The sequence below is a fragment of the Pygoscelis adeliae genome, unplaced genomic scaffold, assembly GCF_000699105.1.
Source record: "Pygoscelis adeliae isolate BGI_AS28 unplaced genomic scaffold, ASM69910v1 Scaffold122, whole genome shotgun sequence".
NCBI classification, from domain to species: Eukaryota; Metazoa; Chordata; class Aves; order Sphenisciformes; family Spheniscidae; genus Pygoscelis; species Pygoscelis adeliae.
This window is the reverse complement of record NW_008824358.1, coordinates 118,205-143,032: the sequence shown is the minus strand read 5'-3', so window position 1 is coordinate 143,032 and position 24,828 is coordinate 118,205. Positions and strand designations below refer to the sequence as shown.

The window sequence follows — 24,828 nt, the reverse complement described above, 5'->3', positions numbered from 1 at the left end:
TACTGGGCATGACGTCACACGGTATGGAATGTCCCTTTGGCCAGTTTGGGTCAGCTGTCCTGGCTGTGCCCCCTCCCGGCTTCTCCCTGGCAGGGTGTGAGAAGCTGAGAAGTCCTTGACTAGTGTAAGCACTGCTCAGCAACAACTAAAACATCGGTGTGTTCTCAACATTATTCTCATCCTAAATCCAAAACACAGCACGATGCCAGCTACTAGGAAGAAAACTAACTCTATCCCAGCCGAAACCAGGACAATGCACATAATGGTTTTTAAGCTCTAAGTCTTTTTGAATGTTTTGTTCTGTTTAGCTTGTCAGTAAATGAAACCAACGTAATTCAACAGCATACCACCGGCTAGGTACATACTGCAGCACAGTAGCTATGGAGACAACCCAGATGCTGTTTGTAAAAGTGTCAGCTGCTGAAATGAGAAAACAGACAAGCCAGTAAAAATTAAGCTAGAGTTTAAAATTTTGTATTTTTCCTTCCTAAGTGATCTTTAATAGTTAATAGCTCTATTCTGTAGTAATTTACTAGTTAGCCTATGCACAACTTTCACAACAGTTACTAGAGGGTTTTTGTGGGTTTGTTTTTTATCTTTTTTTAAGGTTGTTAACATCTTTAATTTTCAGCTATTATATTGGATACTATTTTACACCGCGTACTATTTTGAAGAAAAGGTAAGAAATCTGAGCTGTAATATTTAAATTTTAATCTAACCCTCAGTACCAAACAGTAACTAATACTCTACTTAATTCACAGGTTATACAAACCTTAATTTGCTATAGACTTTGGTCCTTAATTTGAGCTTCATACAAGAAACTAAGAATTAAGTTATGGTTTTTCCTCAGCATAGTGACTTCTCAAGTAGATTTCTAATGCTTGAAATAACCACAACAAGAGGGGAAAGAACCCAGCACAATATAAGCTGAACATCCCATACAATGCGTGCTCTGCATCTTATAACGTTCTACCAATGGAACCAAGATGGCAAACGAAAGGAAGGCCTTCTGCAAAGTAAGGGCCTCCGAGCAGCGTGTCAGAAAGAAATTGTTTTTCTGCTTCTTTTGATGGGAGATGCTTTCAAGTCAGGAAATTAGAAACAGGTGTGCCAGAGGGCACACACACATCCATGCACCACACTGAAAAACACGCGTTTTCAATTTTCAGACATGAAAGAGACTCCTGTTGAATGGAAGGAGAAATGAAAATCTAGCTTTCTTTCTGCAAGCCATAAGCAGAGAGCTTATGGAGCCCTGACAAGCTGCCGGAGCCTGTCTAGCTATTGAAACGTACAGTACCTCAACACAAAGTGTACAAAATGGAAACTTGCATTACTCACATTCATGCGAGAATGGAAAAATTAATCTAGTTTACTCCACTGCCAAAGTATGACTCTTCTCGTTTCAGAAGCTAAAGATAGAAGTTACAGGTTATCTATATTTTATTATCTATTCCATACAGCAGAGTCTGAACCCGGTCCTGTTAAGTTGTTTCAACTTTGATCTTGTTACTTTCAGTTAAATAGTAGTGCCTAGGAAAGAAGTGTCAGTTAACAAGTTAAAAAAAAACACTATTTCTGCTTTATTTCCTGAATAACTTCTAGTTATGCCTAATGGAAACACAGTGAAACCTGTATTTTAGTAAGCTCTGGTTGTCATTACCAGCATCTCTAGAAAGAGCTGACTAAAAACTTGCAAGCCAATGATTTTAAAAAACAAAATACAGTACAGTAAAAATATCTGGCTGGTAAGATACTGATACAGTTAGTTACACATTAAAATAAAAATTTAAAGTCTAATTCTGAAAAGACATAACATGCTACAGTCTAGCATAATGCAGTACAGTACTAAATTAAAGTTGCATAATTTTAGCTTTTTGTACTCCTATCAGCTGCTGCATCTTGCCTTCATACTAGCAGGGGAAATTTTTAACTTGCTGACCTGCTGCCAGGAAGAACACCTGCAAACAAAGTCCTGTCCCATTCCTAAACCATTGATCCTAGAGGGATCAATGGAGCACATTCTTGTTGCAGACAGAAAATTCTTAGATGATTTAACTTCCAAACTAATGAACACCTACTAAGAATATGCAAATGGAAATCTTCCAGAAGGTTGTAACTTCAGTAAATTTGAGTAGGTTTCAAAGATAACAAAAGACAAATTCAACATCCAGACAAACTGTGTCTAAAGTATCTTCTCTAAGGAAAGGTGGGAAAACACTTTCTATATCTTCAAGTTTTTAATATGGGCAAAATAAACTAAAATCACTCTGAAGAACAACTCATCCAGCTTCTCTACAATTTTACAGATAAGAGAAAAAAAAAAGACTAAATAGTTAAAATATGCCAAATGTAGGAATTCTTCATTTCCAAATAGTGGAAAATGCCAGATAACTTTAACGATTAAAAAAAGCCATTTGTTTTGATTATCATCAACAAGAAGAATTTCAGATGTACCTCCAAGAGAGGTCAGAGTGAAGAAAAAAGGTAGTTCCATTAAAGTGTATATGCATTTTACATTCTTCTTTACATTTCATATCTTTTGAAAGATTAATTTCAGTTAAACTGAAAAGGAAAAAGCAAACTGTTTTTGCCTAGGCCTTCATCAGAAGCTTTGTTGCAATTGATCTCTTTGTAAAAATACTACACCTTTCCAAACTACTTCACTTTTGTCATATAAAATTTACGGGAAAGGAAATAAGACAGTAGCTAACTAAATGTATGTAATGATTTTCTCCCAATCACAGAAAAATGTTTAAGACATAAAAACAGAGTTCAGTTTGCCACAGTCTCCATTTCACTTCATGTCCTTGCATCCAGTTCAAGCTCTTTGGGCAAGGTATGGCAAACAGGAACAGGACTGACAGCATGCAGAGGAGACAGTGCTGCACAGCTGGCTGCTGCCCCAGGTTGTGAACACACCACCCTGAGCAGTGGGCCTTCTGCAGGAGACTATCACTTCTAAAAAGCCCATGCAACTTCATGCTTACGATATATTATAACATTATGCCCAATTAAAATTTCAAGAGGTAATAAGCACTCTTTGATTGTTGCATCCATCCAGTTCTGCTTCAAAACAACCCTTCCAAGGGCAATTCAAACAACCATTCCGATTATTTTGTGGACAAACCCCTCAGCTTTGAACACTGAGGTACTGTGTTTAATTGACTGCTTCTTAACGCTACCATTCCCACAAATCATCTCTGCCTGTTGCTTCCTCTCTCTTCACACAGCCTTGTGGTGGTAGGAGTTCAGACACCACATGCTACAGCACTGAAGCCTCCGAACAGCATCTGGACACAAAGGCTGAACTCTTGACAGAAGCATTCACTGCAGAGGTAAATACTGACCTGTCTGGAGATAGACCTCTTTCTTCCTCTACCCTCTGGTTCACTGTAACAATGACATAACTCTTCTCCATATGCAGCTGCTTCATCTGTGATGCATTAAATTACCTATTATTCCCCAAATCTTACAGGACCAGACTGATTCTGAGAGATAATACATATTTCTACAAAGAGATTAACTGTGTCAGAGTATCTATCTCACACAGTGTAGCTCAAACAATCTATACAGGATACAAGATTTGCATGTGAAATTCCTCTGGACGTTTGGAGCATGGACTCAGAAGGATGCAGGCCAGACAGACAAATGGCACCTGCCCAGGTATTGGCAGTCACTGGATTCCAGCGCAGCCGCTACTGCCCTCAACGCATGGGGATCACAAAGCCAAAGTCCTGCATCACAAGTCAATTTGCATTAAAGCTTCCTTGAGAAAATATTTACTCCACAGATTTGCACATGTTAACAAGTTACGTCGAAAATGAGTTTTCAAGTAAGAATCTACGGTTCAGTGGCTTCCAAAAGGAGAGGGGGAAATGCTGGCGGAGGGCGTAGCTCAACAACCAATTTAACAGGCACAAGCCATCTCTCTATAGGTGTCGTTCCCTATTCCACATTACCTGTTCCATTTTGCCAGCCAAAGCATCCATGAGGCACACAATGGACTGGAAAGAAGAACAGATATGAACAAAAGGTAAAAGTCTGAGCAGAAAAAGGCAGGGGGAGGAAGAGCGAATACCCTTATTTTCTTATTGATAAGGATTTTGAAAACAAAAGAAAACCCTCCTTGAGCACGGGGCTGGACTAGATGTTCCGTGCAAGCTAAACAATTCTGTGATTCTTCACAATACAAAATACGCTATTTTTCACTTCATGGAACGATGCATCATGTATATGTATGTATACCCAACACAGCTTTTTACATATTTTGACGTAATCCCTAAAATGCCTTTATGAGAACAGAGGCCAGCGCTTTTGACCAGAGACCTTAACAGTCAGTCCTTTGGGATCTTGGTGAATTCACCAGCACAAGAAATTGGTAAGGGAGTCAGGCACATTCTGCTTATTTACACAGAATACATATAGTCTCTGTACGCATTCCTAAAACATTGCTGTTATTTGTATCTGGTTTTCATTCAGTCAGGAATAGACTCCGGGTATGGGAGAAGAGCAAGACACCATTGAAAGACTCTTCCCCCACTGAATCCTCAACTACGCCTCAGTTCAGGTCCACAAATCTGATATATCTGCTATTTTCTCAACAAAACACAACTTTGGGCTCAGTCCTCAAGCCCAATTATATTTGTTAACATGCTTAATTTTTCTGAACGGACTCAATATAGTTAAAGATTCTACTCTTTTTTCTTTAGGATTATAAACCATAATTAGGTCCCATTTAAATTCTCCCTAGGACATCACATCACTGTACCTTTCTTGTAACAAATATTCTCCTCAAACGGATTCTAGTAAAAGCTGGAGACTTTGCAGCTTTGTGGTATAGAATTTCTGCATTTTGTAAATAATGCAAGACCTTCTGTCTATCTTGAGAAATGCGATATTAAAAGGTTTGCTGGTGTCAAGGGCTGATACGCATACACAAAGCACACCACCCATGCATGAAGAACGGGTAAGTATGCTTTCTACTACCTACTGTTGTAAAGATGTAAAAAGGAATGAAACACATCATTCTCAGTCTCTACATTTCCACCCAAAAATTCCACTTATAGTTGCATATTCAAAGTCTCCTGCATTAGCCGTTACTGTAAATTTTGTATTTATCTTTATATTCTATATTTAAGGTTCTGTATATCCAAAGAGAATTATTACTTTTCAACTTATCTCCCAGGAAAAACAGCCTGCCTCTTACCCCAGCAGTATTACTTTTGGCACAGCTAGTAGACAAATATTCATAATCATCATGGATATTCCAACTGGGGAGAAGAATCAATGTCACACTTGATAGTATTTTGAATAAGAAGAATATACACAAAGTCTTTGATTCCTATTACGTTCAGGAAAAAATAGGAAATGTTTTCTTAAAGTACAGCCAAAAAACCAACTATTGTTTCTCCTACGGTCGGGTTTTGTTCACAAATGTTTTCCCTCCAAATAATACCCATCTTCCTGTGTTTACATTCATATACCAACAAAAAACATTCACTAAAGAGTTCCAAGTGGCCTTACGAGTGCGGTTTTGGCCTCTTTTTTTGGGGAGGTCGTGGGGGTGCTTAAAGGGGAGGCTGTATTGTTTGCACTTGTCTGCACGTGCAAATGTGTGCACACATGCATGCGCGAGCTTTTGAAGACCAAAGATTTGGCTTCTACTATGTTGATCCAAAAACCAGTTCAGCTGTTACTTACATTTATGCTAAACAAAGGCCACTGGTAATGCTCATCTCATTTAACAAGCTTTCAGTCAGTCTCTACCATCATTCTTGCATGGAATGGCACTTGCATTATGTTGTTAGATGTCAAAGTTAAGGTTGCCCAGGTATCTTAGCTATACCTGCAACTGCAACATTCTCTGAATTTCTTGAATTTTAACACTGGTTTTGAGATACTCACAGAATTCCTGTAATTTTTATCCTTCAGTTGCCAATGAAGTACCACAACTGTATTTTTGTTCAAAAGAAAATATTAATTTTAATATAATATAATACAGAGTTCATATGTTGAAATGTCTCGGAAAAAAATCGATATAAGAAAATCAGAAAGATTTTACTTGTTTACACGGAAACTGAATTTTAGACTGAGAGTTAGAGAATAAACCTTGAATTTAAGGCCCTTTATATTCACAGTCACTCCTAAGTTCCACTGTCTCCCCCATCCTGTCTTCAGAAAGTCTTCATCTTTTGATTTCAGTTTTCCCACCCCCTGTTAAACTATATCCATAAAATATGAGTTTTACGATATCCTGTATTTTATAAACCACGAAGTAACTTCTGAAAAGCCAAAAAAAATAAAACCAAAGACAGTGTGGCTAAACAACAAGGCCAAGAGACTGTTAGAGGTAAGAAAACACCGTTCAAAAAATTGAAGACATGCCCAAACAAGTTCAGAACCACCACCTTGGGCACATTCAATGTACAATCACAATAAAAACGGCCAAAAATATTTGAGAAATGACTTGCTAAAGACATAAGAATTAATACCAAATCCTCCTTGAACACGCAAAAGCAGGAAGCCTGCCAGCATCCACAAGACCAACAGATGATCAAGATGTAAAAGCATGTCTTCAAATAATACATGACCACTGAAAGCAAGCTACATGAATCTGGAAATACTTTTAATGAAGTACGTTTATGGTGACGCCTTTTTTTTTTTTTAATGAGGAAGATATTGAAAGATATGTCTCAAATTGATGCTTCAACAGAATGATTTTAGAACAAAAGTAATAAAAATTCAAGTATAAAACCTACTGCATTACTAACTGTGACATTTAAACTAACACTTTTTCCAAGAAAGCTTCTACAGAGGTAAACCATCACAGAATAAGAAAAACATTCCCAGCAAAATTTAAATAACTGGGCTTCTAAGTACAAAAAGAAATGGGAAATCTTCAGAAAGTCATCCTGACCTACTAAAAACAAAGATATCTCCGGCTTATAAGTCCCAGTATCACAAACCGCTAGAAGCTTGGATGACACAGCGGAGGTGCTTTTCCCAGTCCCGTACTTTTCCCTGGAGACCTGCAAACACCCTCTATCTGAAACAGGACATCGAACTATCTGGAGCTCTGATATGACCCAATGTGTCCATTCTTAACATTCCGGCCAATTCCGCATGGATTTCAACGTGCAAGAGTTCGTATCCTGTATACTTTTAATTACTATTCCAAACTCCCCTTTCCCCACACCAGAGGTTTTCCCCAACCTGTTCGATCGCTTGCTTATCATAGCCTCCAAAACCCAAAGACATGAGCAATTTCATAAGCATGGAATTAAAACAGTTTAGAAAACCTGGCCCTTAAAAATTGCTTATACGAAACTAATGCCAAAGAACATCCTTTTTCAAGACTGAATATGGAGCCTGATATAACAAACTCTCAAGGTTTGAATTTCTAACCCCAGCTATCATTAAAAAATGTTAAAAAGTCTAAACCAGCACAAATGTGAAACCTTTTATTTCCCAAAGAATTCTTAAGTTAAAATTACTTGGTTTAACATGTATTAATACTTAATAATTTAGAGCATACTTTCGATAAAGCTTTAAGGTAATCATAGTTAAACTTTTCTCTTCACTCAAGATTTTTTTTTTTTTTAATTCCAAATGCAATTTGATGAATCAGCTATTCTGTGAAGTCATTTAACAATAAATATTAAAAAGTCTACATATACAGTAATCAATACACACAGCAACCAAAGCCTAATTTTATTCTTCCCCCCGCACGGCCCCCACCCCATAGATAATGTTAGGACAAATTTGTGCCAAATTCACCACTTAAAAACAAATTGAAATGAAAAGACATGAAATTAAAACAGTAAAATGTTATACTGTAAAAACCACAGAAATCTAAACTGATTGTAAATTTCAGTTATTTTATGTACATATTTTAAATGCTTTTACATACAAGTGTATACGCCTGTACGTAAAATGAAACATGAAATGAATGTGCATGCACACAGTTTTTATTTATACTTAATATGCAAGTTTCATTGGTTGCACTTTTTTTTTTTTTAAATTTATGTCCACACAAAACCAATTTAGAAACCTACAAGAGGTGGGTATAATCACTACTACAATACAGTCTAGTCTGATTTTAGGTACACCAAGTGACAACACTCATCTTCTCTTAGGAAGCACTGTCAATCTTAGAACTTTCCAAATCAGGGCATCTTCTAGAGTTTAGGCAGTACCTTTATTTTCTAAAAATTTCATCCAACAATGATGCATGTTAACATATTTTCTTGCCTAGCCTTGGCAATTTCACCTTTTGAATATTTGCAGATGTTTATGCCCCCATTCCCATCTCCTGTTGTGATCCAGCCAAGTTGTAAGTTTCATTCTTTCAAGCTTTCCTATCATTTAATTTTTCCATCTCTCTACCCCTTAATTAAGTTCAGGGTTCATATTATTGGATGCTCATATTTTAAACAAGTCAGGCATCAATATATTTTGAAACTACACTAAACATAAGTTACATTATAAAATAGAACATTATAATCTTCTGAAAATGGAAAAAAGAATGGTATTGATTACAGAAGAGTTCTCACTTCCTGTAAACATTTCTATCTCCCTCTCTCTCTCTCACACACACACACAACTTTAAAGGAAAGCCAGAAACAAGAGTTTAATTAAACACCACTAGTCTGAATTTCGAATCACTGAATAAACAGATGGCCATGCTTCATAGACCGCCAGCAGTCTATTTCAATTAACTGGGATTGCTATTAATGCAATGTCATGGAAGCTGAAAGATTTGAACAAAGAAACATATATACATATATGTGTGTGTGTGACAGTTATAGATAGTATAACATTAAAGTATTTACCACTACCAGCAAAAACAAAGGAGACTTCTATTTAAGGCCACCATTAAACCCAGACATCTCCTTTAAGTATATCAGGATGGTTGCCTGTACTTGCACAGGCTTCAAATCCAGCTGACTTTGCAAAGAAGTGTTAAAAAACTAAATAAAGGTGTCCTCCTCAGCTTTTCCACAAACAATCTCTAATATTGGGCTTATACTCACTAATTATTATGGTCCCGAATACTGCAATATTTAAATACATTTGCTTACGCAGGTAAGCATTTATTAAACTAAAATCAGTATGGTGTTCCTTGAGTAGAAAGATCTTCTGACACTTCTGCATCCAGCAGGACTTCCCTTTGCCTAAGTACTAAAAAGGACATTTGCTATTACTAACATTGAACTTAAGGATGAACACCTACGCAAATTTCCAACAGCATGAGACAGACTTAAATATAGGGGAAATTAGAAAGGTATATGACTTCAAAAGCAGCACAGGATATTTCTGATGCTCTTCAGCCTCTATCAAATTTTAATTCTATACCCTGTTACTTCGCTCCCCCCACCATTTCCGTAACAGGACTCTAACTCTGCAGTACTCTTGGGATATAGTTTACATTACCAAAATCTGAACTCTGCCGATTTTTTTCATCTCTCCCTATTCTGAACGCTGATAACTCTGACCCTTAACCAGTGGTCCAGATCATAAATTTTGCATCCTGACGTAAGCGTTTAAGAAAAAGTGTTACAAGTAGTTTTTCTGCTTGAGACTGTTCATACACCTAGGAAAAAAAAAGAGATGAAATGCAGTCCTTTCAACTCCCGCATAACTTCACCTTAAGGCTTTTGTGTTCTACAATATTCACCCGGTACTGTGTAACAATACAGTTATCTTTTTAATGTCTGTTCCTGACAAGTTGAAAACATCCTGGCTTACATTCTCAAATCTTACATTGCAGTGTGAGCTATCTTCCTAGGTATCTTTTGGTTGCTTTTTGTGTGGGTTTTTTTTTTCTTTCTAATTTTTACTATTTCTTCAGTCCTGTTACATTTAGTAGATCTTTTGACAAACTTGTTTTTACAACCGGTATCTCCAGTGCTCAGCATGCCGACTGATACAAAAGCTCTGTGTGACAGCTGGCTGATAGGCATCAAATGAACAAAATACTTTTGCGTATCCAGGATCCCAAGACTTCCAAAAAAGAGAAGAGAAGCTACCCTAATTCTTACGTTACTTTCACAATTTCTGAATAAATATTTTCCGAAACACTTATACTAGTCATTTGGTTTTGCCTTTTCCCCTTCCTTTTGAGAGGAAAAGAGAGGTGAAGAACAAATTCACTTAAATACTCACTTAAAATAGTACTTAAATATTTTTGGAGGGAAAAATGCAATTTTGTAGCATTTTTGTATTGAAGGGACCCTCTTATGTTGAAGGACCCTCTAATCATCTTAGTCCTTTACAGAAGGCTTCCAGTCACAGAAGCATACTGTGTTTAACACAATATTAAGCTTATAGCAGCACTTCCTTACAGGAGGACAAGTACCTTAATACATAACAAATAGAGTACATCCTTTCAGTGCAATACAAAATCTTCTGGACAGGATAAAAGTTTACACGGTTGTTAATTTGGCTTTTTAAGTAAAATGACCAATGTAAGCAACCAACGGAGATTAATTCACAAATTTCAAGACAATACTGCCATATATAAAATATATGTTTTATATGTAAATAAACGATACACATGTAGAATGTAGTCTGGAAATAATGTTAATATTTTAATTCACCACTCACAGAAATACTTTATTTGGAATTTGTAAATTAATTACAGAGAAAGATAGCAACTTTTTTAAATATTTATAAAAGTAGCAAATACCTGAAGTACTCACAGCAGTGGAATAAGGGGTATGAGCTCCTGTATTTTCAGCCCAGCAGCCACAACCATAAAGAGCTGCCTAAAGAAAGAAGTGCATCTTCCATAAATTTAAGTATACAAGGTTTTTGGTTTGTTCCCTTCCCTTAAAAAAACAGAACAAACAAAAAAACACCACTAAAAAACCCCAAACCACCAACAACAACAAAAAAAAGAAACCCAAGAAAAATCCAAGTATTAATACAAAAGATGAATAAATCATAACAGTAAAAATTGCAATTCCAATCCATTTTGCTACATCTTCTTTTACTATTCTTCAGAACCGAGTGATTATCACAGATGTATGGTATTCTAACCTAACTTTACAGAAGATGAGGGTAGTACAGATATCAAAAGCAAAAGAATTACAGCTGTTCCCTATTTATATAAAGTCCCTTTCACTCTACTATTCCAAAAGAAAATTTTAAATACATTTCAAAAGAGAACGGCTTTTAGGGCAGTGGCAAAAGTCAACCAAAAATACAGCTGTACAGCAACAGAGTATGACATTTCTGATGCACCTCAAAATTCCCTCACCTAACATCAATAAGGAATGCCTACACCTGATGTGTTCTTTTAATACCTTTGTCACTTCTACCAATTCACAAGATCATTTAAAAATTAATTAGGACAGCTTCCCTAAATATTGATGAAAATCTTATGTAAAAACACTCTAAGCACTTAAGAGACTATTTGTGGTATTAAGGAGGTATTTAAGCCCAAGAAATTAACTTATTAATAGCTCTGGCAAAAGGTAACTAATTACAGAACAACTTCTTACCTATCAATGTTTTATAACACTGATGGAGGACACTAAAAACAAAGCTTGCATTCCAATGCAGTGATAACGCCTTCAGAGTTTAATGGGAAGGAAGGGAGGACATCAGTTTGCATTAACAGCTCTTGCTTAGTGTCACAATTGCCGAACAATCATTCCCAACTGAAAACATATAGTCACCTGACCAACTCTTCCAGGATGCTTTAGTGCTAAACCTCCACTGGAGACAGCAGCAGCAACATTTCCTTCTTGGTCAACAACAACTGCACCAACTGTATCCAATGTTCCTGAGTCGTTCTCCTGCAGGGCACACAAACAGAAACAACTACTAAAAACAGTATATTAAAGTCAGATTATACTTCTTAGGAGTGTGCAAACTAATGTGCACAAAACCAAGTGACAGGCCGATCAACAAAACAGATTTGTTATCATGCATATTGTACCGATTGTGCTGCCATAAATCTTCCCAAAATGCTCTCTTGCCTCAGACAGGACCTGAAGAAAACTTCTCTGGAAACAAGACAGTAATAAACATCTCAGAACTCATCCAATGCTTAGATTACCTGCCTTTACTCACGAAAGTGCCAAAAATGCTGTTTTCTTAGTGGTGGGCACTTGTCCACTAAGAAATGATTCAGCAACACATTCCAAAGATGCCATACCAAAAGGCCTTTCCCAAAAGCTTTGAGCTGGCATTTTCAGAAACTCTGATCTTTAAAGCTATGTATGATAACAAAACAAAAGAAAAAAAAAAAATTCCACAAGAAGCAGTTTACCATGTAAAGAGAAAATTCTGATATTCTGAGCAAGGCAATAAATAGAAGCCTTGAGAAGAAATCTCCCCCGGGACAGATGCTGTCTCCCAGACCTGTTCTCAGTTCAGCAATCTTTACTGGCTTCCTGGTTGAAACAGATTACCCTTCGCTCCCTCTGGGTCACTAGAAAAGTGTCCTTACTTCCATCGCTTGAGGCAGATTTGCTCCCCTAAGAGCAGGGGTCTTTCAGCATTCATTCCTGATGCAAGCTCTCTGCCTACTGTCTCATAAACACTTCAGCGGTCTCATCTTGGATCTTTCCGACCTTCCCCTCTTCCTTAATACAACACATTCAGCCGCTCGAAGAGAAAAAGCAATTTTCCCCTCTCTGCCTAGGCTTGCCCTAGATTCCTTTCTCTGCAGAACCCAGGCCAAGGCACTCTGACTTCATGCCCAATCACACACTTCTGATGGGACACAGCATGCAGTGTACATAAAATAAAATGAATAAACAAAACTGATACATCATCCATCACATACTCCAAAGATGAACGCTGCTGTTGCACAAGCCCTCAAGCCTTTAGCTGATCAGTTTTTCCTGTACAAAAACTTACCGGCATTGAAAAAATCCTACAAAAACTTACCCCAGCAAATAATCCCAAAGGATATTAAGCTATTCATATAAATGTATATTTTCTGGACTACGATCCAGAGGCAGGAAGAAAAAAAAAAATTTACATCCAACTATTCAACTTCAAATTATCAAGTTCCCATCATCTATTAAAATTTCCTTGGGCATACAACGTCACTTGTCAAGCAGAATTCTTACGAGACTCATCCTGATGATACTCTGGCCACGCTTAATCTAAGAGGTAACACTTGAGTTAATACTGCACCAGTCTTAAAAGGAAAAATATGCAATCCAGCACTACAGTGTTCTACAGTATTTTTCAAGCAGCTGCAACTCCTAAGCAGGATTGTCATCCTTGGCTTTTACCCAGAGTAACCCTACACCTAGATCTTCCTGAGCAGGTTCTACACTCAGAAGCTGGCACTAACCACATTCAATATTAAAACAAACAGATGGATATCCTAACAATAAAGCAGAATAACTGCCTAGAAAAAGAGAGGTGAAAAACTATAGATCTAGGGTCCCAGTTGGCATTGGGAAGAAGAGCAAGTTGAAAAGCAGAGGAAGGTAAAAACCAGGATCGGGGAAGGTAGGAAAAGGAGAGGCAAAAGGAATTTTGAGGACTGGAGCAAAGGGGATAAGAAAAGAGCAAGTTTCCTTCCAAGTTCTAAAGATAAAAGAAAATTAAGGAACCTTTCCTTAACATCTCACAGGGAAATGTATTTCACATGTCCCAGGACTGCCAGCCACAACCTAGTTCAGGTATTATTAACCCGATTAGAACAGTACTATTCAGTGGATTGAAAAGATCTTAAGCAGCTGAGCAGGCTGCTCACTGGAGGTGCAGACTCCCATCCTTGGAGGTTTTCAAGATCAGACTGGGTAAAGCTCTCTTCCCAACATGAGTTTTCCTATGATTTCTATATAAAGAAGAACAACTCTATATGATGCAGGTTTTGTTGTCCATCTCCTGCCCCCTTTTATCAAAGGAAATTATACCAACAACAAAAAACTTGATTAATGGACAGCTACAGATAGGAAAATCAAGCCCATCACAGTTAGGAAATGCCAGAATTAAGGCCACCTGTGTAGTCTTAATTCATATTACATCAAATACTTGGGGCTCCCATAATGAACAGAAATGCATTTTAGAAAGATGAGGCTCAGTATGGATCAGTATGTTTTCTGTATCGTCTGACAGCAAAGAAAAAATGTTTGCAGCAGCTGTAAAACTATTTGCCCAATCTGCCGTCCATCTTCTGCTCTAGCTCTCACATGCATAAAATACTTGCCTTCAGTAGCTATATAACTAATTTCTTTTTTTAAAAGATATTCTGATCAAAAAAACACAAGCATTTACAAGTGTATGTTGCACAGAAACTTTCTTCACTATGATTTCCTTTAAAAGAAGATCTATTTCATATCAGTATTTGCTGTCAATTCAGTGGTATACTGTGCTTGCTTTAGCTTATTTTATTTTGGCAACTCAGGAGGCTGGAAACCTTTTCTAAGGGAAGCATTTTTTTTAACCTGACCCACACAACCCTCTGAAGGAAATCTGTATCACTGAAGCAAAGGAATTCCGTATTTTCCTTATCAGTAATACAAGTTTGGGGGGTTTCTGTGATCAGAAAAAGAATCACTACTGTTGCTATATTTATCCTTACTCAACAAACTGAGAACCAGTGAGGACCAGTTCTATTCCATATCCAATGGGAAAAATATGTTGTCGGATCTATTCTAGACCTATTTTTGTTTGCTCCCATTTCAACATTACTGACTTCACACTGTCACAAGTGACACCATGAATCAATTTTATAGTTCGGTACTAAAAGTCTTCTACATATGTAGACTGTACCAACAACCCTATTTCTGAACTAGTGAATGAAGAGTTCATTGCAATTTAACAAAGGTACTCCCTGTACCTCTCCATCCAAAAAGGCATTATGTGCCTGAGGAAGAATGCACCTGGTGAGAAGACTTTCAATGTCACACATTTCAGCTCTTCAAACCACATGAATGTTGAAAAATACAGGATCCTGTCAAGCTTAATATTAAAGACAATCAATAGAAATATGTTAAACGCTACAATTCCTGAAGTTCTTTTAAAATTAAAAAACAAAAAAGACAAATTTAACCGACTGTCTAAAGTCCAAAATAAGTCCAAATTCTATATGGGTTCAACAGGGACTAAACAAGATCCATCTTGCTTGCCCTTATCTTTTTATGTATTTGATTCATTAATTTAGCACCTTAGATTTCAAAATTTTGCAAGTTCCAAAGGAAACTTGATTATTACTTGGTGATACCTGTTAACAAATTCCATATCTGACTTCAGCTAATAATTTATACTAACACATCCATTGCAAAAGCAGTTTGGGGGTTTTAACAATGTAGTATTGCAACCTAAAAATAATCTATTATCTAGTTAATATTTTACATGGAAACAACTGAAAGTCAATGTCAAAAGTAAGACCTCACATTACTGAATTAATTTGGACCTTGCGACAGGAAAGGAAGTTAATTTCATGAAATCATGGACTAAATATTCAAACTTAGCTAAGAACATGCACACAGAGCAGGAAGATGCTCATCTGCACAAATGCAGAGTTCTATCAAGTATTTTAGAAATCTCACCCTTCCCCCCTTCTGCACATAACGAAACCCATAAACAGTCATCATTTTACAAGCCCCTAAGAAAGGAATTAACAGTTTAGGAGAGCTCTACCCAGCGCCCGCTGAAAGATATCTACACACAGGGCCTTTTCCCTCTCGACTTGAGATTGTTCTGAAATTCCATGAAAAGTAATTACCATTAAATCTCATCTCTGAGGATCATAACTGACAAAATGCAAAATGAATCAGATTGAAGGAATTAACATCTATATGCTATTACCCAACTATCCACACAAATAAATAGGATTTGATGATAAGTAGATTCCCCTAAAAATACGGGTTTTTCACAGTATCCTCCTACTCAGAACAGGGCAACAGATAAATCTTCTAGTATGTCCCATGTCGGACCTTTACAGAGGAGCACAATAGTGGACAGCATTATCTAGAAAATAATATAGTGACAATTAATATATTTTGGTCTTTTAAAATCTCAGATTTGAGGTGTTCTAGATGGAGCGCTGCCAATTACAGCAGTATTTAACAAGGTGAGAGGCAATCTTTTAAGCAAAATTTTATTTATGAAAGTATTTTAAAGAAATACTTATAAGTCCATCTAAGTCAAGGGAAAATGTCACTATTCTGTGAGCACTGGGACCAATTAACACACCCCAGTTTCTAGAAACATTTTCCTCTAGGGCAACTGACAGCATAGCATGATGCACTCTCGTAGCAATCTAATCTTGACAGAGTACACATGATTGGTGCAACATTCATATGTCTGAAAAGGGGCAGTTACAACCTAACCATATAAAGCTCGATGAACATCCCTAGCCTTTCCAGTTTAATAGTTGTTTGGCATGTAAACAGAACACTTTGTCTGACCTCCATGTTCAAGACGAGGGAATTATTTCATACTGTGTTCCACAGACGAGTTTTGTTGGTTTTTTTGGGTTTTTAACTGGAACAGATGAAAAGTATTTAGGTTTCTTTTCCTCATAGTAAACGGATTTGGAAGTACACTTTTGAAGTCTAAAAAATATTATCATCAAAGACCATTTCAGCATGGACATGGGACAGAAAATTTATTTCTTTTTTAAGGAAAACGAAATGCATAAAATTCAGATTCCTGTTCAAACTGCAAGAATAAATAAGACAGACACTAGGATTGCCATAGTTGACTGCTACACTTACAATTACCCTCAAACACCCATAAAAAATTTGATTTGAGGAGAAAGTTAAGTGATTAAAATTCACCATATATAATGGGAATGATGCATATTGCTATGCATTGACTGTTGCTCACCCAAGGAGTTCAAGCTGGAACTGGCTAAAAGTTCACGTGGTACATTCAAGATGATCAGTGACAAAAAATATAATGCACAAAATACTTCAAAGAAAAGAAAATACTTCTGTGCAACGAAGACACGTATTTTTCTTTTCTAAATATGTTCATTGTTATTGTCTCAATACAGTAGCTGAAGAATATGAAACTGCTGATTCCATACACATAATTCAAACTGTTGTGCACATACTTGAGTACATACGTTAAACTAGATAAAAACCAAATCAGTTTTAATAAACCTCAAACTAAATAATGTTATTTATGGAGTTAAATAGCTAGCCTATAAAAAAACTAACCTATAAACACTAACCTATAAAAAAAAATTCACGTGCACTGGAAATTCTTTGTGCCACTGTTATTCAGATCAAGGAGAGGACAACTCCTCTTACAAGTGAGTTCAGCATAGTTGTAAAAAAAGTTTGTAATAGCTGAAGACAAATTAAAAATAGGGCTTTTAGCCAAACTCCACTAAGCTATTTTCAATGACAATTTCCTCTGGTAAAAGACAGGTTAACAGTAAGGAGACAAACATTTACTTCTGATGTTTACTGGTGCTTGAGGCGAGAACTTCAGAATGGCATCTGGCTGAATTAACACATCATAGCCAGCACCCTGTGAATATGTTCAGCTAATTGACACACAAACAAAAATGATTTCTTAACTATATCAATAATAATTAATCAATATATAAGTAACTACAACTTTAAAAATGTAATATATAAAATATAATTTAACTTTTATTGAGCAGTAATTTTTAAAACTGTATGTTGATTTTTAGCTAGTGAAATTTATCAGCAGCCAAAACTTCCAGGTAATTTCGGCCTTTTTTGGTCTGCAATACTATCTCTTCCCATAGGCCTTTTAGTTATGATTTCCATTCAGCTTCAACTTCGTTAACATCCTTTCTACCTTGCTCTTCTCCCAACTTCTAAAATTTCATAGACAAAAAAATGACCAGAATTTATAACAACTGTGCAGTACTGGCAACAGAGGCACATAAGCTAAGCTGCAGCCTAGGGTTGAAGCAGGTGAGAGTCAAACGAAACAATGAAACAGCTATCAAGTCCTGTGGAAAAGGACAGGTCTGCAGCTCCAGAGAAGCACACCAAATGAAAAAATTAAATGAGTATTTATCAATTAAAGCTTAACTTTGACAAGAAGATTAACTTTTAATTATTCAAGTATTTAAATGGTTTTTAAACAATTATTTTTAAACCTTTTTAGAGAGCTCAGCTTTGACAGTACAAGTTTTGGGATGACAGATCATGTGCCTCATCCTTGCTAAATGATGCTTAGAGAGAATTATCCTACTTTTTTTTTTTTAGAATTTGCTCTTGTAGAATTTGATTTTTCATTTCTATGTCATTTTGAAACACTAAACTTCCTGTAAGGCTGCAATTACCTTACACTCTGTGGATAACACAAGCAGTCCACACTGTTAGCACGGTTTGGTTTTCATCCCCCCTTCATGGACAGGATGGGCCCAGAAAGTTGACAAAACCGGGGTGTTATGTTACTGGATTACTTACCAGTGAGTAGAGCTCTATTTGATCACCTCCTTTACCTACCATCATTGGCCTTTGGGGGTCTCCCACAAGCGCTGCACATGACTCTGGAGCCCTTGAAATTTCAAATTGCAGGTCGGTAAGCTCATGCATTGGCATATATTTCAAGCATTGACTTGCCCCTTATTACATGAACATCAATACTGTACAGAGACCCCTCCTCCCTCAGTTACATTTTAACACCGTCAGTTTCACAAGGAGGTATGTGAAGTTCTGTAAACAGGAAAAGTTCCAAAACAAATAACTAACTCCCCCCCCAGCCCCTTACTTTCTTTACAGGTCTCATCTCCTTGAAAATAGAAAAATTAGCACCCTGCTAGGGAAAACTTCTTATCTAAGAACACAGAAGAAAAATGCCTAATTTATCACTGGTTTGCATTTGCACAGACTACAGAGAATAAACTTTTTTGCCAATTCTCTGGGGTTTATACGTTATTTATAACAACAGATGCAACTACGTAAGGCAGTGGTCAGTCAGCTTACCAAAGCAAAGAGAAATGGCCAATCCAAAAGGCCACAGGCCCCAAATAAAGCATAGGCATTTAACTTAATAGGCTATACTTTTGTATTCAACAGTAAACACAAATACTGTGACATTCTCAAATGGTAAAAAAGGCTCTAAATTCAAACTAAGAGTGAGGAGAACAGAGGGAATCCTAATAGTTTTGTAGTACAAGTAATATGGGCCAGGTCAATGCTAGATGCATGCACAGATGCACATGTTTACCTACCTGATATTTCAAATTTCACCAATTCCAGCTCCATAATGCAGTGCGCTCAGGAAACATTAAAAAGTGGGAAACAGTGACAGAGATCCCAAGCTAAAGAAAATGTTTCAGTAAATAATTATCTGTTTGCGTTTACATTTGTCATATTTCCAGTTCAAAATGAGCAAAATATTTTTCATAGCACAAACAAGATACAAAGTGACAGTCTGGTTTTCAAATAGCAAGGCAGAAAGTTATCATTGTATCATCTAAACATTAGGGTGGTCAAGGAGAAGTGGCTTCTGATGCTACATTTGTCTCATCTTATATACAATATGAAATTTATTAGCAATCAGCCGTAAGTTTAGGATGGCACAACAAAATTTTCAACAGGAACTAACCTTTTCATTTGATTGTCTTCTTTTCTTTAGTTGAATGAGATCTGTTTCCACCTTTTCAGCCAACTCCAGCTTCCTCTTGTTCCTCTTAAAAGCTGCTAAACTAAACCCTGTAAAAAGAATTCAAAAGCACTTAACTAAGTAAAATTTACTTAATTTAAACAAATATTGATAAGTTTACATTTTGGAGGTCGCGCCCCCCCAAATATTTTTATTGATGCAAAAAGCATCAATAAAAAAGCCAACAACAAAGTATTTAAGTTTCAGTACAACGTGTTTACATATTTTCCTAAGTGAAAAAAGTTCTACTATTGTTCAGCAACAGTAATGGGTAAAATATCTAGTAGAAACAAGTCGCTGAACACATATGGAAGCTATGTTGGTCTAAATATCTCTCTGGCAAAAAAGCAGCACTGCACAGAAGAGAACGGAATAGGTGGCTTGTGTTAAAATTATTGTTTTTGTCTGCTGACAAGTAAATAGATACCACGTGAGCTCATTCTGATATCCATAAAATTAGGCTACTATTTTATTACCTTAATTGCATATCTGTACATTTACCCATATATTTAAAGCCACACAATAGTCTAGCAATATTTTTATGTTCCATAATCCAACACAGTCTAAAGACCACCTAGGTCTTGAAAAGACAAACATGTATTTTCCACATCTAAGTCCCACATTCAGAAAGGAAGTGTTCTCTAAAGTGGAGTAAAAAAAAAAATTTTTTTTTTTTTTTAGAAGTTCCCATTTTAGAAGTTTCAGTTCATGAAAAAATTGCAGATATTGACATATTTAGTTTAAATTAGTTTTGACTTAATATTACCCACAGATTGTCTTAACATCCCCTTTGAAATGTAGAGAAAAGAGGAAGGGGAGAAAAAATGTCTTTTGTCACTTGTTTAGTCATGCAAAATCAAGCTATCAGGAGGGCAGAGGTATACACAGGTAAGTCACAAATTCAATGGAAGTTAAAAAGCACAGGTTTCCTATTTAATCTATAAGCCTTAAAAAATGTCACTTTAAATGAAATTCTGAATATAGCTACATCACTATTATTCGGAAGACTGGAACAGCTGCAAGAACAGTCTATGAATCAAATCAATATTGCAGAGCCAACAGAACACAAAGCTTTCATTTACAATTCTCGAAGTACACAGACAGTGAGCATTTTACTTCTTTGAAACTTCCCCATGCAGGTGCCAAAATCGCCTAGTGAACTCTCCTTTAAACCTGTTTTTAAGTACATAAAACTGGACCTTAAACTACCACAGTTATTCAAGTATATAACCTGAAAGTAATGAGAAAGCTGGCATTTCTCTCCAGAAACCTAATGAATACCAGTTTCTTAAAACTGTAAACACATATTAATCTGCCATCACCAAGAAAGGACCTCTTTCTACCATGTAGAGCTGATTAATGCAGCTACATTGGACAACACATTTTATGTTTGAAATGAGGTCCAAGAGGTAAAAAACAAACACTTGATAAGGGGGAGCAGGCAAAGAATCATTTCAGTCTAGTACTAATTGGGGGTGGGGAGGAACAAACAAACAAAAACCCACACAGATAAAGAATTTGTTAAACAGAAGTGCCCCAAAATAAACCAAGCCAGCACATTGTTTTTAATAGAATTTTTAAACAGGAGAACTTGTAAGTTGACATGACTTCAATAAATATAGCAAATACCGATGGGCAGAGCCACAATACGGGTAAAGAATGGTGCCTGGCCTTGGTACTCATCAAAAGTAGGTATTACACAGGGATAAATATGCCTAAGCCTGTTAACTACTGCTGCCATTGCCTCCTGCCATTTCAGAGAAAAGATGTACCTAGAGAAGCAAGACACATACAAGGGTGCAGGAGCCCACACATGAAAACCTGAAGATGAGAAGTTTTCCTTGTACTCCTGAACCTAATGCTAGCGGTGTCCTGAAACCTCCTGCAATATTTGCATGTTCACCAGTTCAAATAAATGCACAAAGGTCGCATCAAAACTAGAGAACCCATGGGCTAGTTCCAAGCTGCCCTGCCAGCTACACAGGGTGCTGCTATACAGCCTCTCAGCATCATCACTCCAACTACAGCTTGGTTGCTACTTATCCTGCCATTTTTTCCACAACATATGAAATTCTCCAAGCTTAAGCGAGATGTTTCAGTCATTAAAGTCCTCAGTCTCTAGCTAAGCAATTAAACCATTTTCAGATTTTACCTTGTGCTTTAAGATTCTACTTGTCTTTTCAAAACAAGTAAAAAACTGAAGATTTGCTTTGAAGGATCTAATTGTTCACAGTAACTTCTTACCTGCATTGTTAATTCAAAGTGGTATTAGTAAGCTAGGAAATATAGGGCAGAAAACAGGTCATTATTAACAAAGTAGTGTATGTTTTACTAGGCAATAAGAAACACTACATATGAAATTAGGCTAGCAATGTACCACCTTGTCCATGTTTACAGAATGGATGACTCTATCCTACAACGCAAGAATTTTGGCTAACAAAAAACTGTGCTTAGTCCCCAGGTGTCAGAAATATTTTCAATTCCTGGGTACCCGACTGCCTTCCAGCTGTATGCTGGGATAAAGACTTGTCATGCATTTTTTCTCTACTGCTTTTCTTACTTCACTGGTCTCATAAGCGGGAGAAGTGGTGCAGCGCATCAAGGAGTCTTTCACTGAATGATCAGATATCCAGAGCCCCAGGAGATGCTGTGGCGTGCATTTTTTGCATATCTTAGACAGACAGACGAAGAAAGTTTTCTAGTAACATACAGTGATATATTTTGGAAGGGATCTTAGGAGGTCCAACCTCCTAAGAAAAGCAAGTCCAATTCAAAAGGGCTGCATAGGAACTTGTCAAGTTTTGAGTATCTTCAAGGATGGAGATTTCACAACTCCTCTGGGCCTCTGTTTCAATATTTGATCAACCTCATGTTAAAAAAAAAAAACCACCAACAATTAAATTAGTCAAAACCTCACATATTCTAATTTATGTCAGTCCTCTATGATCCTATCCCTGTGCATCACACACCACCGTAACTAATATAACACGAACGCACAAACACAGAACAGTCTACGTTAAGAAAGCCAGCAGGTTTGCTGAGTAAAATACACAAACTTTCCCAGCCTTCTCCATCACAATATCTACAAAACTTAATCATCAGCTCCTATTTGTGACAGATACTGAGATATTTGTCACATTAGAAAGTTCATACCGTAACGCTAGATAGAGATGGTGCCAGTCATGGTTCTGTACTTCTGGGTGACATGAATTTTGATCAGAAACATCCGAGGGTCTTTTAGGGGGAGGCGGGGATTGTTTTGGGGAAGTTCTTTTTCAGGGGTGGAGGAGGGTGTTTTTTTAATATCGTGCCTCCCTTCCCAGAGTTACTTATATGAATTAATGTATTAATCCAATAACTCTTAAGTTTTATTCAGTTTAGCATGAAATGTCATACCTTCAATACTGTGAGGGAAAGAAAGTCTATTCAGACTTTCCCTAGAGTGGAAAGTCTTGCTGTCAGGCTACATTCAACTTCAGAATAGTTATTAGGAATAACATTCATTTGAAAGTTGAAGAATTTGTTTTAGCAAGGACTGATGAATAATTGCTTTTCATTATGTAGGGGAAATAATTATCATCAGTGATTACCAATTCCTCTTGGCAGGATAAAACAGCCAATACCTCCAAAGTGACTGAAGAATTGTAAAATAAAGGACCAGTTTGTGAAACTAAGCCTAGCAATTTCTCTTTTTTCGTCTGACATAGATTTATGCCTGTGCTGGTTTTGGCTGGGATAGAGTTCATTTTCTCCATAGTGGCTAGCATGGGGCTATGTTTTGGATTGGTGCTGGAAACAGTGTTGGTAATACAGGGATGTTTTCGTCGTTGCTGAGCAGTGCTGACACACAGTCAAGGCCTTTCCTGCTTCTCACCCCACCCCACCAGCGAGGAGGCTGGGGGTGCACAAGAAGCTGGGAGGGGACACAGCCGGGACAGCTGACCCCAACTGACCAAAGGGATATTCCACACCGTATGACGTCATGCTCAGCATAGAAAGCTGGGGGAAGAAGAAGGAAGGGGGGGACGTTCAGAGTGATGGCGTTTGTCTTCCCAAGTCATGGTTAATGCGTGACGGAGCCCTGCTTTCCTGGGGATGGCTGAACACCTGCCTGCCCATGGGAAGGAGTGAATGCATTCCTTGTTTTGCTTCACTTGTGCATGCAGCTTTTGCTTTACCTATTAAACTGTCTTTCTCTCAACCCACATGTTTTCTCACTGTTACCCTTCCGATTCTCTCCCCCATCCCACCGGGGCGGAGTGAGCGAGCAGCTGTGGGGGGCTCAGTTGCCGGCTGGGGTTAAACCACACCAATACTCAACTTCAGATGATGAGTTAAAAATAAGATATCTTGAATCTTAAATTTGATTTTTTTTCCCCAGAATAAGGGAATAAAGACTAATAGCAAGTGAAAGGTTGCCTGCACTCAGTTTATTCCTGCCTTTGCAATGTTTTATCTATGTAAAACCACTATAAATGCCCTTAAACTGGCTAGTATTCTGGTTGCCTTGTCTTGCTCTACAAGTGACAAAAGAAACTAGAAAACACAAGTGAGCTTCACACTAAACAAATGAAAGATGACATTAAAGTTTTCTGAAAACATCTGTAAGTTTGGTCCTTGTCAAAGAATATATTATGGGATTTTAAGTTCAATAAAACATTTTATGAACTAAAAAATATCCAGGATTCAAATGTGCTTGGTTAATGATGCACACATAACATGGAAAAATAACCCACTGAAAAATTATTTTGAAAATAAGCACTATACATAGAAGGAAAATGCCTACACACAGTTTAAGTTCATAATTCACATTAAATCTAAAACAAACACTTAACTTTGTGGTGCAAGGATACTAAGAAATTTCATTTGTCCTAAATGACAGTACAAAAAACACTCTCACCTTCTCCAACAAGACAGCATATTCCAAGCTTGAGAAGAGGAAAAGGACACAACACAGTGTTGAAGACAGGCATGTTTTCCTAAAACAAATGCAATATAGCTACATCAGCCTGATGTTGCCTGGGCCAAGGAGAAAGAGAAGCAAGAGAGGTAGAGCTTATTGACTGGGAAGGGGAGGAAGCTAGAAAAAGAGAGGTGAGGGAGTAGATGGAATTTTAGTTTGAAAAATTCTTGGATCACAGCCCAGAGGTATTGTTGTTGGAATCTACGGAAAAGAATTCAGTACTATATCCTTTGATTTTGCTCAGCAGTTTAAAAGTTTAGATGAAAATCAAATATATGCTTTCAGAT

The 24,828-nt window shown here is 37.1% G+C and overlaps 1 protein-coding gene across 1 annotated transcript in view; it reads right to left on the bottom strand.

Moving 5' to 3' along the window:
* TASP1 (taspase, threonine aspartase, 1) overlaps positions 1-24,828 on the bottom strand; it is an 86,181-nt gene that overhangs the window by 33,742 nt on the left and 27,611 nt on the right. Inside the window, exons 7-9 of the mRNA XM_009319560.1 lie at positions 19,522-19,628; positions 11,685-11,804; positions 10,691-10,769 (exon numbers count right to left, since the gene is read on the bottom strand). Of these exons, the coding sequence (XP_009317835.1) occupies positions 10,691-10,769; positions 11,685-11,804; positions 19,522-19,628 (306 nt within the window). The remainder of the gene's footprint in view (positions 1-10,690; positions 10,770-11,684; positions 11,805-19,521; positions 19,629-24,828) is intronic.